Here is an 18,863-nt window from a genome sequence, read left to right on the forward strand (position 1 = left end):
ACTTCTGAGCTCTGAATGACATGTCTGACATTCTTTGGTTAAAATAACACAGACTTTGTTGCAGCTCTGTTTTCTTACATTCGTGAACTCTGTTCAGTCTGAACATTTTGGGTCATGAAGTAATCCGTGACTTAACTCCGCCTCCATCCTCCTCCGGCTCCGCCTCTTCATGGATCTGAAGTCCTCAATAACCCCCAGAGCTGCTTATTACAGATAGAGAGAGCAGACAGGAAACATCCAGTTTTCTGTTAAACACAGAAAAAAAGACATTTTTAAAATCTAAACTATTATTAAACTCACCAACCAATCAGTGCAGACATCAGCGAGAAGGTGGAATAAGACCAGTTTATAAATGAATTCATTCAGAGCTGTGAGCTCTCCTCTGTCCTCTTTTCAGTTAACGGCCAGCACAGTGTGAATATAAAACATAGACAGACTGGTTTACTGGCTGCTTCACCATGTAGAACATTCATGTCTGAGGTGTGTGGGGTTGGGAGGAGTTGTGGGGTTGGTTAGGTTGGACACACTGAAGTCCAGCAGTCGAGTTCCTGCAGTGAAGCTGACGCTCAGCTGAGGCTCTGACTCCAGGTTTGTCTTTTCTCTGCATCAAACCGGTTTTAAGCTGCAGTCTTTGCTGTTCTTCAGACTAATTAACATATTAAATGTCTGAGCTACTGATCGTTCTTTAGGAAAACCTCGAAGTTTCTCCACAGCGCAGCAACTATTGAATATTTCCTCAGTTAATCAGCTTTAAATGCTTTGACAGGCTTTAACACCTAAAACTCACAAAATACTCAGTTTGCTTTAAAAAAAGAGAAACAGCATCGAGTTGTTCTCATGTATGAAGGTGCTTTCTGTAACCAATGCACTAAAAATCTGTTGTCTGGATTAATGCAGCTTTACGTCTGTGTGGGATCAGAATGGAAATTTCTGGTTGGAAAATGTTTGCATGTTCATGTTTTAATAGTTTGGCCACAGCGCAGGTGAATTAAAGAGGGTTGCATCCCAGTTAGAGGATATTCTGCTTATTTGTTTATTTTACAACTAACCAGCATCGTATGGCTACTAGTTTATTCATCACAAGGTCATATCACAACATTTAACACTTATAATCTATAAAAGCATATTTTCTTGATATCATGTAAAATGAATTGAGGCAACTTGAACATTTAAGTTGTTTAAACGTTTTCAGACATTTTCAGCATGAGTTGTTTCCCGTTTAAAGACATGAGTAGACCTGAATCTCCGTCCTAACGTTGTTCAGTTTTCTACTTTTAGTTATCCTCCTCATTTATGTTCACACAACACCAGCTATTTTCACAGCTTTTAGTGGTTTGGGTCATAATGTCGCCTTATTAATGATGTAACTTAAATATTTACAACCCTAATTTCAAAAAGTTGGATCTCTGTGTGAAGTGTAAATAAATACTGAATGCAATGATTTCCACCCCTCATCAAGCCATATTTTACTCCCAGCGGAGGATTAACAACACATCAGGTGATGAAAAAGCAAGTTAGTATTTACATGAACACGCTTTGTTGAAATCCAAAGCATTTACAAGTAAGGCAGAGGCTGGCTGGCAAAATATACAAAAATACACATGTACTGTGTTTACATATTGATCTGCTTTCATGTAGGGCTGGGTGGATCAATGCAACTATCAATAGTATCAATACCAAGGTAAATATCGAGATCGACACCAGCGTGATGGGATGGATATTTTCCTTGCAGCCGACCAGTAGCTGGTTTTGCTGATCTGCAGCGTTGACTTTATTTTTCGGAAATACAGTAGTTGTAATAAAACGGAACAACAGAGTTATTGTTTTGTTACATCGTTGATGTTTATTTTGTTTACGAACAAACAAATCTTAAATTAAATTTTCTCAGTTCTGCCATTCAGTCATTCAGCTGTGCTGAAGCGGGGAAACGTGGAAAACCTGCTGGACTGGACCTCGTAGGTCCGCATTGAGTAGCCCTGCTGCAGATGGAGGATCTTCAAAGTCTGACGAACATTTTTCTGTAATTGTTCCAGTTTTAGATCCAGTTTGTCTCAGATTGGTGAAGCTCTGTCCATCTTTCCATCTGAGAGACTCTGCCTCTCTGAAATGCTCCTTTTATACCCAGTCATGTTACTGACCTGTTGCCAGGTAACCTGGTTAGCTGTCCAGTGCTCCTCCAGGTGTTTCTGGTTTGTACCAGGTACTTTTCCAGCCTTTTGTTGCTCCTGTTCAACTTTTTCCAGACGTGTTGCTGCATCAGATTCACTATCAGCTCATATTTTCACCTCATGGTGAAACGTGTCGGTTTGATCATCTTCTACTGGGAATAAAATATGTTGATGAGATTTTAAAAAAAGACTGAATTCTGTTTTTATTTACATTTTACACAGAGACCGAACTTGTTTGGAATTGAGTACTTTCGGAGTACGTACGTAGTGATGTGACTTCCTGTTACTTTCTAAACTGCCGATGCGTGCAGTCTTAGCGTTAGCTGCTAATGTGGGAGCTAGCTTACCTTCTTTAAACTCCGACCTCCTGCTGCTGCACACCAGCAGGTTTTTCTTTCGTGCTTCACTCACGTTGTGCTTCATCTTTTAAGTGGAAGATGTTGAAAAAGCAGAAACAGTTGTTCTGCTTAGAAATCCAATAATGAACTGTAAAATGTGGACAGAGATTTTGGAAGACATCTTAAATCTGATTATTACAGTAATCTGATTACTCCCAGTTATCGGATTTTGTGAACAGGTTCTGATGGTCGGATTGGGACCAGTAACAGGACTAGGACTTAACCTGGACTTCACATCCACTGAGATGTTGAGTCCATTACCGCTGAGCAGGCTAGGGATCAGCTGGTGGTCAAACATACCCAACAGCGCCACCTGTTGATTACACCATGCACACACCAGCTTATCCACCCCACACCAGCTGGTGGAAATCTAAACACAGTGATCAGCAGCTACAGTACCGTTTCTGTTGAGATTATAGCAGAGAAAACAGAAACTTTGAGCAGGGGCAGATCGTACTCCTGGAGTTGGTGCAGAATCACCAGCTATCCTAAGATCATTGGACTGAAGCTGGAGAACCTGAAGGGAACCAACGCATGGAGGCGACAGTGTTTACCACCACACCATCAAACAGACCAAAAAGGAATCAAACAGCTGTAGAAAAAGAAGTAAGTCTTGCAATAATCTGATTTAGTTTCCCTGTGTTGTGTTGTTGCAGATGAATCTGGCTCTGGTCCACGATCGACTGCTCATTAAGACATTTTGGGAACAGAGGGTCAACACTCATAATCAGCGTGATGAGGTCGAGGAGCAGAGGATGAACAAAAGTGCCCTGAACAAGTCAGTAACATCACACAGTTCGGTCCAGCAACACTCTGTTTCCACCCACATTACATCATCTAAAAGTCACTGTGCAAAAGTCCCCATCCTACTCTGATTCCTTCCCAAATTTCTGTGAAAATATGAAACGGCTGCAGTGATTTATAAAAACATGTTTCCTCATAAATATAATCAAGCATTTGAGTCACAATCAAAGTTGGTCCAGTTCTAAGGATCTTTAAAGTGACGATTTGGTCGGATCAGCTTTCTTCTTCATCTCAGTCTAAACCCTCTAAAGACCCATTATGTCCTACTCTAAAAACAGGTACAGAGCTGTCTGTCCATCTCCTGCATCATTTAACTGCATGATTATGTCAGCAAACAAAGCAGTACCACTGGAAACGTGGGGGTAGTGTTGAGCAGTATAGCTGATGTTTCGCTGATGAGACTAAAATGTTCGACGGCTGATTGACATTAAAAATGACATTGACATTTCTAAACGCAATCTGTCAGTCAATCTGCCACGCCCACCACCAGACGTGCAGTTTATTCATTCATAGGTGAATCATGGCGGCAGCATGGACGAAGGGCTTCGGTGGAAGCGATGAAACGATATTTTAACTATAATCCACCATAGTTCCACTGGCAGACCAGGTCACGTTGAGCATGTGTTCCTCATCCTTTGCTCATATTTTGGGCATGTTCAGGGTGGAGTTTTACACTTCAGAAAATTCTCTGAAATAAATCCACAGTTACCAAAGTCAGGATGTTGTTGCTCGTTGCTTTTTTGGAGTAATTGATTCCACAGTTCAAACTTTTTCTGTGTAAAGCATCAACCTAAGTAGATCAGAAAGTATCTGCTGCTGGTTGGAAACCTTCTAAGTCTAAAAACATTCCTTTTAATTTAGTAATTATTGATGAAAATAACCAAACAACAAGCTCACAATGTGTTGTTATATGTCGAACTTACAGATCTGATGTTTTCTTGTGTGACATGTTTGTATGATGAAGCATCAATTCCTGAAATAAAGTTTAAATATAGAAATAAAAGTTTCTGTCCAGCAGCAGGTAAGTAACACGGCAGCATTTCATCCCTGTTGATGGGAACGTCTCGGCTAAAGCTTTCAGTCTGGTAAAGGATCTGGTTATTATGTAAAAGCTTTAAGGTTACTTTTGTATGAATTACTTGTTATAACATGTCAACCTTTATTCCACTTTTTAATACGTATTATTGACCTAAATTAATTTGTTAAAGACTAATACTTTTTGTATTATTTGACTAAAACTAGACTAAAACCTTTTTGAGTTTTTGTCGATTAAAACTGGACTAAAACAGTCAAACTTAGAAATTACTAAAATGTGACTAAAACATTTTCATCTTGAAGACTAAGACTGAGATGCCTGCAAAAACAACCCTGCATTCCAGCTGGTTTGTAATTCTGAGCGGTCGAGATTAGGTGGCGTCATTACCGGGTCGTTGGCGTTCCCGCTGCACCAGCTCAGAAAACCTTGCCAATTAGTGAGCATCTACAATTTAGCTGTATAAAAGTAGAAAATGACAAATAAATATACAAACGAGGGTCATGAGAACACCGGAGAATTTAGGAGAAATTAATAAACCACATATTGACGCAACATTTTACAAACAACATTAACAACATAATGATCAGTAAGAAGAACCCAAAAATGGGCACAAAACATATTAGTAAAAACATCTAATAAAAATAACAATGTGGTTCTGGGCACAGCCATGTTGAAATCTGGAATCTCGGGGTCCTCTGCATGTTACGTGGTCTCCGTTGGGAAAATCAAAGTCACTTTGTCATTTCTGGCAAAAGTTTCCTTTGAGAAACGACCTCGGAAGACGACTGAACGTACAATGAATGGCTGCATAGACCTGCTGTTTACCTCCGTTTTTCTCTCCTTCTGAGAATGAATTTTATCGTGATCTTGTCCACTTGAAACCAAATTTGCTGTTGTCTGAAACAAGCGTTGGAATTTAGAGGTGAAATCTCAACTCTGCACGGTCCCCTGGTGGAAGTACTGGCTAACGACCATGCCATCATGGGAGTATAGCCTCGTTTCCACAACGGGTCCGGCTCGGTTTGCTTCGGGTCTGGACATATGTTTTGTGTTTCTGCAGGTAAAAACTGGTACAGAGACAAGAATAGCTGACCCGAGCCATCTTACCTTTTTTGGGTCCCAATCTCACTGATCCGACCCTAAAGGGTGGAGCTCGACACGCTGCAGTCCACTGATTGGTAAAAAGAATCATGACTTCCGTGGTGACTCAGCAATCAGAACAAAGCAGGAACAGCTCCACGTTTAAAAACACAGAAGATTTATTGTTGTTTAAAGCCACATGGCACGAAGAAAGAAGACAACCTGCTGGATGTCCACCGTCCTCCTCCTTTGGTTCTGGGTCAAATTTTGCTTCATTATTCCAGGTCCACCAAACCGTCTCGTACCGAGCCGGACCGATTGGTGGAAACATGGACTATTATGATGTGTGCCTTTTTATTTTTAGTCCTATTCTTTGGTGTGTGAAGGCTTTTAAATTTTGTTTTTAACATGCACAAATTGTCTTTATTATGTTGTTTTCTGCATGAAAAGTGCTCTATAAATAAAATCTGAATTTGAATTTAAATGGTTAAAACAGACGTTCCTATGTCTGTATGTAAAGGGAGCTCAAACAGGCTTTTAGACAAACCTTCATTTCTTTCAGTTCTCCAGACTTCTTAAAGAACTTTCTAAAGTTCCTCTTTGTTTCTGCCTTTTGTTCTGTCCTCTGTCCAAATGATACCGCACTGTATCAGTCATTTTGAGATCCGGGTTCTGGGGAGGATCCATCGCTCCATCAGACCTGCTGCGGTCTGATGGAGGCTAAAGATCCAGTTTAAACCGGCTCTTTGCTTTGTTGTCTGTTACATGTCAACACAACTCTGTTCGTCCTGAGTTAGGAGCCTTTTGTCTGCCTGAAGGAAGTCAGTTAAGTTCTTCTGAAAATGTTCGAGTTTATTTATACAGCCCATTTACTGCAACCCCAGTTGCCCAAAGTGCTGAAAAATAAAACAACTAAAACATAAAACACTACAGTAAAAATAAAAATCAGTAAAAAACATTTGTTATAAGATCGGAATAAAAAGTAAAAGCAAGAAAATGTCAAGCTCAACTTTGTTAGAAAATGGTCCGGTAGCAGGACTAGACTGTAAACGTCCAGAGAAAAACTTTAAAAGACCTTCAGAAAGATGGAGAACTATTGATCAAGACCATTTTAAAGATGACAGCAAAGCCAGAGAGGACGGATCAGGACTCCTGCATGGTTTTCAGAATACAAGCCTGAACATCATGACATGACCTTCAAGACCTGAAGATTCTGCGTCTTATTATCTCAACATCTGAAATGAAAATAGGGATTAATTTAATCTAATGATACAAATCTTTTTTCAGTCAGCCAGGTCTGAACCCTGAGCTTTCCATGTGAATACACCACTATAAATGCCTGTTTCCACATATCTTCTTAATTAGTGTATCTCGTCTTTCTGCAACCAGCAGCTGTTTCAAGGGTAACAGTCCGAACGAACTATAAACACTTGGTTTCTGGACAGCTCGTCCTGCCAGCCTCAGTCCAGGCTGAGACGCCTCCGACAGCCAAAGTCACTGATCCATCCAGGTCTTTGAATCCGGAGTCTGTTACCACATCGTGAATGCATGTGGTTTCATTTGGGGTAGAGTAGACACATCTAAAAACAGCCTCTCTCATTACAAACAAGTGCATCTCTCAGCCTGCTGCGGGACATGCCAGGACTGACACACACTCGACCCTCACCGACAGTCTGGTTGTTTAAAGGTCTCCGAAATAACGAGCACTAACGAGCGGAAACATCAGCCGTCCTGCAACCCGAAGCCTCCTTATCCTGAAGCACTCCTCACACACCATCATGTCCAGAAGATTAATCCTGCTGGTTTCAATCATCATCCGCTTTCTTTTTCCTGCTTGCATCACCAGCTCTGCTATCACTGTTAAACATGAAGGAATCTCTGTAGTCATGTGACATCTCATCCTCTGCATTGGCTCAGTGTAACAGGAAGTGGCTCATTGTAGACCAGTGTGGTTGATGTGTTTTTGTTTTCTATGGTAAATCCCTCATGTTTGTGTTGTTTTTGGATGTTCTAGTTGTTACTTCAGGGCAGCTGTAGCTCAGGAAGATGAACTGTAGGTTGATGGATTGATTGGACAGAACTCTAAACAGTGCTGGGTAATAACACATTACTCTTTAAATAAAGACTCACAGCAGTCTGACTACTACTTAATGATGACGTCTCATCCTGAAAAGTGTCTGCTAAATGTAGAATAGAACAGAAAGTTTACCCTTCGGTGTATTACATCATTACTCAGCAGCTGTGAGCTTCCTGTTTACAGCAGCGATGCAGCACGACACGGGCAGTGTGGCAAAGTCCACTTCTTGGGCTTATTTTTCTCTGCAGTCGCTTGTAAATGTTGTCAGTCGCAGGTTTAGGTGTCGTTGCTTACTTGGCTTTCTCCCGTTGTAAAGCCGTCCTGTTTCTCTCACAGCTGTCTTCCACAGAGAGTGAGCCAGTAAGTCATTTATCACACCACAAACACCAGGTAGGAACATGAAAAGTGACATTTCTCCGTTTAACCGGCGTGTACGAGCGGCACGGTACGGTAGCCTGATGTATCGTATATTAGCACAAAGCTGCGCTTCGCAGCTTTCAGAATCCACATCGATAGCATAAACAGGCTAAGTTAAACGATTAATGCTGCATTTTCAAGTTGCCATACTTTGTGACATAGTTTTAATATCTTGTGTTTGTATTTGTTGATACTACAGTAAATGTATGTTTTTGAAGAGTAGTTTGATGTCATTGGATTATTTTAGGAGGTATTTCCTTTAAAGTTTTGGAACTTGTCTTGAGTTTTAATTTCTTGTAAAGCCACTTTGATGGACTATTAATATTAATATTTAATAGTTAATATTGAATAATAACCTTTATATATACAGAGACACGCAGTCTCATTTACAAGAGAGGCCGCTTTACCCAACCTAAGATCATGTATCTGGACACTGCCCTCCACCTAATAAATTGTTGAAATTGATGGTTGATCATAAAAAAACCTGCATATAGAATATGGACCAATACAGAAAAATGCTATAACTACTATCATTAATTTAATAACATTATTTAACATGCTGAAGCTAAAACCTGCAAGGCAAGTTGCAAATGAGCAGGCGAGAGAGAAGGCAATGTTTTCCCGCAGGAATTACTCTCTAAAATTTTACTGTTTATTGTCCACCCGAAAAATGAAATGGGATTTTCACATCTGGGTTAAAAACCCCTACATATATTTAGTCTGAAGTGCTGTATGAATTTGTGTGAAATTGGGTGAATATGATGTGCAGTGTTGAAGAGGCACTACTGAACTTTGGAAGATTTTCTCTGTAAGATACCCTCAAAGACTAATTCAGCATCCATCTACATCCTGTCTCTTCTCTGAGATCTCTCCAGCGAGTAAAAGTCAGTCTGATGTAAATGGTAAATGGACTTGTACTTATATAGTGCTTTTCCAGTCAGCTTGAAACGTTGATTTTTGCCATATCTCTTGCTCTATTCCGTTCTCTTTCTTTTCCTCTCTTCCTCTGAAATTGTGCCCTAGCGTTTCTGTGCTGAATCAGCTGCAGTGTGCATACACAGGGCGTTCAGATCTGGTTGCTGACATGGTACGTGGTGCGTAAAGTCACGTGGCATCCTGGAAGCTAAAGTTGTACCTTGTGGTTTCTCAGCCTCAGGACACTTCTGGGTAGCGACAGCTCCAGAATTGTACATAATCAATGTCAATGTGCCATCAAACAAGTCAGAAATGCATTGACACTGGAACTGTTTAGTCCACTTTTAACAAACCCTGGTCTGCTTCCACAAATAGTACCCTAAGTTTGGGGCAGTGTGAATGCTCATTCACCCTCTGGTGTGGACCAGTGAACTCTGGTCCTCTTGAAATCCAGGGCTCTCTCAGGGTGCATTCACAGCAGCCATTCTGATTCAAATCCTAGTTCACTTGATGGGGAAGTCTATTTGGGGAATTGTGAATTTGCAAACAAACTTGAGATTCGGATTAAAGAAGCAGCCTCTGGTCCCAGGACCATAAATGTAAGTCTCAGTCAACTTCAAGTGAAGCAGATACAGTGCAGGAAGAGGTTTACAACACAGTGGGGTTGTGTGTTAAAAAAAAAAAAACTAAAACAGACACGGGTGTAGGATGGTGTAGGTCGTTCTTGGAGAAATGTCTCATAGTCAGAACTTGGTAGAAGCTTGGATAGAAATCTGATCAACCCAAGGCCGCTAGGTTCTGCTGAAGCTCCATGTTTTACCATGATGGAAACAGACGTCCTGCATTAACCAACAAATGAACCAGTTTTCTGGTTAGTTGTTTGTTTTGTCCTCTGCTACACAGACAGGTCTTGATCAAGCAGCAACCTCCGGCGGTGAAATGTGAAGCCTACGCTAAGGGCAGGTAAGTGACGCTAATGCTGTAGGTGACGTAGTTCCGGGGGAGACGGCAGATTCAAACTAGGCGCCCAAACATTTCTACTTTCATTCGATTGTATTTTGTGCCAACTTAATCAAAATATTCTTTAAAGTAGGACTATAGTGTCTTTAAAAGGTACACTCTGGAGCACAGCGGGGAGGATTTGGCCAGCCTGACAGATTTTATAGATCGTTGTTACGACAGAATCGTCATGGGGAAACCAAACAACACGTCCACCCCCTCCACCTCATCCAAGTCCAAGAGACAGCGAAATGAGGATTCACCTGGAGCTGTTTCACCACTGGGGAACGACTCAACGGATGTTCTGATCTCTATAGATAAGAAACTCAGTAGTTTTGATGCGCGTTTGAGTCTGGTAGAAATTCTCCACAAGGAGTTCCAGGCGCTACGTGAATCGTTAGAATTCAGCCAGAAGCAGGTGGAAACTCTGGCTGCAGAAAATGCCGGTCTCAGAGAGTCGGTAAAATCCCTCACCGAGGGCTTGACCCGTCTCTCAGATGAAAATAAGAAGATTAAGGAAACGGTGATCGATCTGCAGGCGCGGAGCATGAGAGAGAACCTGGTATTTGCAGGGATTCCAGAGCAGACGGAGGAGGACCCCGAGACCACGGTGAAAAACTTCATCAAAACCCACCTGAAGCTCCCGGAGGAAACGGTGAAAAACATCTCCTTTCACAGAGTCCCTCGGCTCGGGGGGAGGAAACCCGGGTCCAGCAGACCAAGACCTATTGTAGTGAAGTTCGTCAGCTTCAAACAGAAGGAGCAGGTGAAGAACCAGGGCCGCGAACTGAAGGGAACCAACTTCGGAGTAAACGACCAATATCCGAGAGAGATTCTGGACCGACGGAGAGTCCTGTTTCCCATCAGAAGGAAATCTATGGCTAATGGCGCTCGCGCTGTCATCGCGGTGGATAAACTGTTTATTAATGGACAACTGTACCGCGACCCGGACATCACTCCGTGGCTCTTCTGATCCCAGGTGCTGTAAGTCAATCTCTCCAAATGATCACTCTTAACTCGCCATTATAGATCACTGACAGTAGAACACACTGCTCGTCTCACCACAGCCTCTACACCTAGATCGATGTATTTTTTTCTGTTTTACCACTCTTCTCACTTTTCACTTTTCACTATCTTTCTATTTCACGTCCTCACTGTTAATTGTAATCCAGCTCGTAATATCAGCAGCGCACGCAACACCGTCAGGACGCACAGCCGCACCATACATGATACATATAAACACTCGCGTTTTATGTATGAGAGAACACGCATTAAGGTAGACTACATATACGGACATTTAACATACGGACAAACGCGCGCAATCAGGCTGCACGCAAACACGCGCGAACACGCAAGAGGGGCGCACAAAGACACACTCGTCAGTAACACGCATGAAGCATTAAACCGTTCACAATAACCATGTTAAAAATCGTCTGTTGGAATGTACATGGAGCCGGTTCCAGGGAGAAGAGGTTGAAGATCTTTAATAAATTACAGGAGCTGCAGGCTGACATTGTCTTACTACAAGAGACTCATTTAACAAACTCAACCATAGATCTTCTTAAAACAGCTCAGTTTCCTCATGTTTACTCAGCCTGTTATAATTCTAGGCAGAGAGGAGTAGCTACTCTTATTAATAAGAGACTAAATTTTGACATAGATAGCACAGTAGTGGATCCGGAAGGCAGATTTCTGATAACTTTATTATCTATTTGTAATATCAAATTATGTATTACCAATGTATACGGCCCCAATGCAGATGATCCCTCCTTTTTCCACTCCCTGTTTGCTACACTCCAGAATTATTCAGATAACAGAATAGTGTTAGCTGGTGATTTTAATGTAGTCTTGACTGAACAAGATCGCTGCAGCACATCAGGTAGTCATCGAGTCTGGCAGTCGTCAGAAACTATCAAACAGTACATGAAGGATTTTGGTCTTTGCGATGCTTGGCGCTCTCACCATCCTAAACTAAGAGAATACACCTTCTTCTCTTCAGTTCACCACTCCTTCTCTAGAATAGATTATATTTTAAATAGTAACTCACTAATGGGCGACATTTCAGAGACTCAGATACATCCAATCAGCATTAGCGATCACGCACCAGTTTCATTCACTCTGAGAAACAAAAATAATAAACCGATTGGTAAAAGCTGGAGATTTAACACCTCTTTATTGAAAGATCCTGAGTTTATTGATTATTTTAAAAAAGAATGGTCAATTTATATAGAAAAAAATGACATGCCTGAAACTTCAGCGTGTCTCCTTTGGGAAGCAGGAAAAGCAGTAATGCGAGGGAAAATAATTTCCTTCTCCTCACATAAGAAGAAGAAGGAAACAGCAAGAGTTTTAGAATTAGAACTCAGGATTAAATCATTGGAGGAGGCTTACCGCATTTCCCCCGAAGAGCACACAATGAATAATATAAGGAAAACTAAATTGCAGCTTAAAGAAATTATAGATAAAAAAACACAGTTTTTAGTGCAAAGACTTCGCTTGGAGAACTTTGAACATAGTAACAAATCTGGAAAGTTTTTAGCAAATCAACTAAAAACAAACAAGGAGAAAACAACAATCTTCTCTGTTAAAGATCAAGACGGAAACATCAGCCATGACCCAGACAAGATAAATGACACGTTTAGAAGCTTCTATAAAACATTATATGAATCACAGATTAATCCAACAGATGAACATATTGAACAATTTTTAAACAACATTAATCTACCAAAACTAAAAAATGAAAATAAAATAAATTTAGATGCACCTATTACTGTAGATGAACTCCACGAAGCTCTCCAACATATGCCCAACAATAAAGCCCCGGGTCCAGATGGTTACTCAGCAGAATTTTACAAGGAATTCTGGACAACGCTAGCTCCTACATTTTATAATATGTTGTTAGAAATACAGGAAAAACAAAAAATACCGCAAAATATGAACTTAGCTAATATAACACTATTGCTAAAACCAGGCAAAGACCCCACACTTCCATGCAGTTACCGTCCCATATCTTTAATAAATGTAGACCTGAAAATAATTAGTAAAGCTCTTGCCAGAAGGATAGAAAAAATAACCCCTCTTATAATACATCCGGACCAGACAGGTTTTATAAAAGGTCGACATTCATCTACTAACACGCGTAGACTAATTAACCTCAAAGATTACTCTACTTTACATAATCTAGAATCCACAATCATTTCTCTAGATGCAGAAAAAGCCTTCGACAGGGTAAACTGGAAGTTTCTATTTGCAACACTAGACAAATTTGGGTTTGGACCTTCTTTCATAGAGTGGATTAAAATATTATATAATAACCCAAATGCATGTGTGAAAACCAACGATCAAACTTCTCCAAGCTTCCGCTTACAGAGAGGCACCAGACAGGGCTGTCCACTCTCCCCCTCACTTTTTGCCATTTTCATAGAGCCGTTAGCAGCTGCTATTAGACAAAATATAGAAATTAAAGGAATCCAGGGCAAAAACATAGAACATAAAATAAGTCTTTATGCAGATGATGTATTACTCTTCCTTCAGAACTCACAAACATCACTCTCTGAGACAATCACGGTTATTAATAAGTTCTCATCAATATCTGATTATTCTATTAACTGGTCTAAGACTACAGCCATGTCCATCAACTGTGACCTACAAAACATCCCTAATATCAAAATACAGACAGGAAACATTAGATATTTAGGTATAAATATTTCCCCCAGATTATCAGATTTAACAAAATTAAACTATGTTCAGCTACTAAAAACAATAGAAGATGATCTCTTACGGTGGAGGCGCTTACCCATCTCACTAATGGGGAGAGTTGCCACCATTAAGATGATGATTCTACCTAAAGTTAATTATTTATTTTCAATGATACCCACTAAACCCTCCACCAGTTGGTTTAAATCTCTGGACTCTTTCATATCCAAGTTTCTTTGGAAAAACAAGCCGTCACGTATCAGTCTTAAAACCTTACAGCAGACTAAAGATAGAGGAGGACTGGATCTACCAAACTTTAATCACTACTTTATAGCTAACAGGCTGCAGTACATCTCAAAGTGGCTCAAACCCAGTTATCTGGATGAGCCGTGGCTAGATGGGGAGCAGGCTTTGTGTGAGGACTTAGTCATCTCTGACCTGCCGTTCATCAGCCCAACCATTAAACCATATAAGTGCTTTAAAAGCCTTAACATCCGTTTTTCCTTAATGGCTTGGTGGGAATTCTGTAAGATAACCAGATCTTCCCTCTTTCCATGTAGACTTACACCCATCTGGAACAACCCTGACATCCTGCAGAACAAAAAGATGATAAACTTCACTCAATGGAAGACTAAAGCAATACAACAGTTAGGACAGATAATAGAAAATGGAAACTTTGTATCCTTCAACACAATTGTCTCACAGTATGGAATCAACAGCAATAAATTCTTAGAGTACCACCAACTAAAATCAATTATATGTAAGAAGTATACCCCTGTACAGTTAGACTTGCAGCTTCCTGTCAGAATAGCAGAATTCTTGAATCTTAATACTCCAAAATTATTATCAAAAATATATAGATTACTTGCAAAGCTTGAAGACAGGATATCTCTCCCAACTTCAAAATGGGAAGATGATTTATCTAATAACTTTGATCAGAAAAGATGGTCACAAATATGTTTAAACACGTTTAAAATGACTCAGAATTCAAATATACAACTAATACAATTCAAAATTCTCCATAGAACTCATTATACAGGACACAGGATGTTCAGGATGGGCCTTTCACCATCAGATATCTGCCCACACTGCTCTGAGAACACTTCTGATAGCTACATCCATGCGCTGTGGTCCTGCACACCTGTCCAAAGGTTCTGGATTAGGGTGTGAAGATCTCTCAAAATGGTTTAAAACCAGTTTTTCTGCAAACCCCACACTTTGCCTACTGGGCGACCTGGGTGACACTAACATAGGAATACACTCCATAAACTTGGTCCTCGCAGTCTTATGCATCGCAAAGAAAACTATTCTTGTGAACTGGAAAGATAAGAATAATTTGTCTATCCAGCAGTTTAGAAATCTCCTGTTAGATCACATCAGCATTGAGACAATGTCTGCCTCCTCCAGGAACCAATCAGATGACTTTCATTCCCTCTGGTCCCCTGTGACTGGCTACATCACCTAATGTAGGTGGAGGATTGCGGCTTCGCTGGGATGGGGGTGGATATGGGTGGGGGGTCCCTGGTGGCTTCGGGTCTCCGGTTGTCTCCTGGGTGGGGATCTCGGCTGCTCCGCTGCTGGGTCGGCTGGGGGTTCCTGTCTGGGCGGGCGGCATTGGGTGGGCCCCGGGGTGGGGCTGCCTCGTGGCGGTGGGGGGTGGCTGCCGGGGTGCCTGGGTCGGTGTCCGTCGGCCCCTGGCCGGGTGGCCGGTCGGGCCCGGGGTGGGCCGGGTGGGGGCCCCGGGCTCTGGGGTGTCGGGTCTCCCCCCTCTCCTGGGGGTGGGGGGTCTGCCGCTGCTGGGGGGGGGCTGGGCCCGTCCGGATGTGCCGTGCCGGGGGTTGGTCCGTGTCCTGGTGCTTGGTCGCAGCCCCGGAACCTGGGTGGGGGTGTGTTTGTATATAGGTGGGTGTGTATGTGTGTGTGTCTGTAGGTATGCTGGTGTGTGGGTGGGTGTAGAGGGATGTGTGTGCTGTATGTGTGTGTGGGTGTGTATGAAGGTCTAGGTGTGTGCGTGTATGTGTGTGTGAGTGGTGTGCGGGTGTGTGTGTGGAGGTCTATGTGGGATGTGTGTGTGGGTGTGTGTGAAGGTGTGTATATATGAGTGTGTGCACGTGGAGGTCGAGGTGTGTGTGGAGGAGTGAAGGAGTGGGTGGAGGCGTGAGTATGTATGGAGGTGCTTGTGTGTATATGCAGGTATGTATGTGAGTGCGTGTGTAGTGGTGTATGTGTATGGAGGGGTATGAGAGTGTGTGTGTATGTGGGCACCGGTGTGTGTGTTTATAGGTATGTGCGTGAAGTGTGTGTGTGGAGGTATGTGCACGTATTGAGGTGTTGGTGTATAGAGGTGTGTGAGAGGGTGTGTGAGTGGCTGGGGGGAAAAAAAAAAAAAAAAAAAAAAAAAAAGAGTGTGTGTGCGTTTGCAGGGGGTTAGGACGTGTCCTCTGGGGGGCGGCCTGGCCGGGTGTTGGGAGCGTGGGCCTGGGGTTCCCTTCCTTTGCCTCGCCCCCCTCCCACTCAGAAAAAGGAAAGTGGCCCCTTGGGCTGGTGGCTGGCCCCTGGGGGGGTTCGTGGCGTGCCTGGGTTGGGGTGCCTGCTCCGGGCCTGTGACGCCCTTCGGGGCCGGCGGGGGACGGGGGCGCCCTAAGCCACTGGCGGGTCGTCTTCCAGGGGGGAGGCTTACTCCCCTCTGGACCTACATCTCCTGACCCCTCCCCTCCCCCACTCTTCACTACATACACAGGTAGGGCTGTGGGAGGTGTGCTTGTTGCGCTGGGCGGGGCAGGGGGGTCATCATAGTGGCCCTGTTGCTTCGCCGAGCGGCAGCATGCCTCCCAGCTTTTAATTCCACTTAGTCACTGAGCACAAATAACATTTGCAACATACAAACACGTTTTGGGGGGTGGAACATGCGAGGTCAGGTGGGTGGGACTGCTCAGGTGGCCCCACCCCCTCCTCAATGCAGTTACTGCCCCCCAATTTTAACCCTCTTTTTTTAATTGCAAACAGCACATAATATATTCCATCACTAGTGGGGGAGGGAGGGGGGATGGGGTCTTCAAGCGCCCCTGTCTCCATGGATGGCCCGGGGGCGGGGCGGGCCGGGTGGCCTGTCGCGTTGGCCCGGGGCGTAGGCGGGCTGTCCCGGGGGGTTTTGGCTGCTGGCCCTGGGGGGAAGGTGCTGTTTTGGGGGTGGGGAGTGGGGGGGTGGGGGCCTGGCTCGTGTCTCCTCGCCTCCTGGCTGGGGCTGTCCCCCCTCGGCGTGGGGTGGCGGGAGGATGGTGGTGGGGGGATGGTGTTTGTGTGTGTGTGTGTTGGGGGGGGGGGGGGTGGTGTGTGGGTGGGAGAGGGGTGTGGGTGTGGGGGGATGGGTGGTGGAGGGATGGTGTGTGGGAGGGTGGGGTGTGTGGAGGTGGATGCGTGGTGTGTGGGAGGGGGGGTGGTGTGGGTGTGGGAGGATGAATGGTGGAGGGATGATGTATGTGTGGGAGGATGGGGTATGTATGGGAGAATGTATGGTGCAGGGATGGGGGAGTGTGTGGGAGGATGGATGGTGGAAGGATGGTGTGTGTGCGGGAGGATGGATGGTGTATGGGAGGGAGGATGGTGTGTGTGTGGGGGAGTGGTGTATGTTTGGGAGAGTGGGTGATGGAGGGGTGGTGTGTGTGTGTGTGTGTGTGGGAGGATGGGGTACGTGAAGGTGGATGTTTGGTGTAGGAGAGGGAGGACGGTGTATGTGTAGGAGAATGATGTATGTGTGGGAGGATGGGTAGTGGAAGGATGGTGTGTGTGTGTGTGTGTGGGAGGTGTGAAGGTGGATGAATGGTGTATGAGAGGGAGGATGGTGTATGTGTGGGAGGATGAGTGGTGGAGGGATGATGTGTGTGTGGGAGGATGGGGTAGGTGTGGGAGAGTGTATGGTGGAAGGATGGTGAGTGTGTGGGAGGAAGGATGGTGTGTGTGTGGAAGGATGGATGGTGGAAGGATGGTGTGTGTGTGTGGGAGGACAGAGTATGTGAGGGTTGAATGGTGTATGCGTGGGAGGATGAATGGAGGAGTGGAAGGAGAGTGTGTGTGTTTGTGTGTGTGTGTGTTGGTCTGGGGGGGGGCAGGACTGGTTCTCGGGGTGTGCGGCTGGGCGCTGGGGTGTGGGGCTGGCCTCTGGTGGTGGCCGTCTGGGCGGGCCGGGTCCCCCCGGGTGGCGTGCTGGCCCTCGGCCTGTGGGGGAGGGGGGTGTCCCTGCGCTCCTGGGCCCGGGCCCTCTGCCCCGTCTGTCCCGGGCGGCCGGTGCCCGGGGGGGTCGGGGACTGCTGGCCTCGGCCCGCCGGGGCCGGTGCCCTGGGTCCGCGGGGCGGCTCCTGCTGGGGTCTCCTGCTGCTGCCTTCCTGGGCGGGCGAGTGGTCGTCTCTGTGGACCGGTTGGGGTCTGTTGCCTGCGGGAGGGCTGGTGGCCTGGGTCTCGGGACCGCTGGCCTGACTCTGGCCTCTGTTCAAGTGAGGTGGCATCTGCATGATCACTCTGCATGGTCACTCCTTCCTGAACGTCTCCACACAGTCTCTGCGTCGCCGTGTGGCCGAGTTCTCCAACACATCCACACAGGTTTCTCTGCGCGTGTTCTTGAATACAGCAGTTTCACTTATATCTATTATCATATTTTTTTTTCTTTTTTTTATTATTTCTGTTCTTATTATTATTATTACTCTTACTCTTATTATTATTATTGTTACTATTATCAACTATTTGTGTAATGACCTACTGGCTAGGATGATCTTAGCTATATATGTTGTAAGTAGTATGGATTACATGGTCTTCTGTATGATGCTTCAAGTCCCCACCCGCACTCCCCACACCCTTTCTGTCCCTCTCTCTCCCCTCCCTCTTCTCTCTACTTTCTTGTCTCTCTCTCTCTCTCTGTCCCCTCCGGTCGAGTCCAGCATTAAGAGTCTGATTTAATAAAGTTTCTCATGTCATCAAGAGGGACTTTATACATGTAGTATAAATCCCTGCTTGATAGAGTAAAATTGCCCAGCACCAGACGGCAGCCAGACAATCATTCTGTTTGCAACGATGCTGGACAAGACAGGTTAAAAAAAAAAAAAAAAAAAAAAAAAAAAGAAATGTGAAGCCTACGCAAAAGTGCAAAAACTTGCAGTTCCCCCCTCATCCACTAGGGCTGGCTCTAAAACAGAGCAAATCCCCATGATACAAAAATTCATTTTAGGATTAACAGGTCAAGTTTACCTTCATGACAACTGTGAGAGGGGCGAATTTTTTTC

The 18,863-nt window shown here is 44.2% G+C and overlaps 1 protein-coding gene across 1 annotated transcript in view; it reads left to right on the forward strand.

The window, feature by feature from the left end:
* Positions 1 to 213: 213 nt before the first annotated feature.
* LOC121649002 (protein FAM240B) overlaps positions 214 to 18,863 on the forward strand; it is a 29,007-nt gene continuing 10,357 nt past the window's right edge. The window contains exons 1-2 of the mRNA XM_041999536.1: positions 214 to 588; positions 3,223 to 3,344. Coding sequence (XP_041855470.1) covers positions 3,223 to 3,344 — 122 coding nt within the window. The 5' untranslated portion in view covers positions 214 to 588. The remainder of the gene's footprint in view (positions 589 to 3,222; positions 3,345 to 18,863) is intronic.

The sequence above is a fragment of the Melanotaenia boesemani genome, chromosome 11 (genome assembly GCF_017639745.1).
Source record: "Melanotaenia boesemani isolate fMelBoe1 chromosome 11, fMelBoe1.pri, whole genome shotgun sequence".
Lineage (NCBI taxonomy): Eukaryota > Metazoa > Chordata > Actinopteri > Atheriniformes > Melanotaeniidae > Melanotaenia > Melanotaenia boesemani.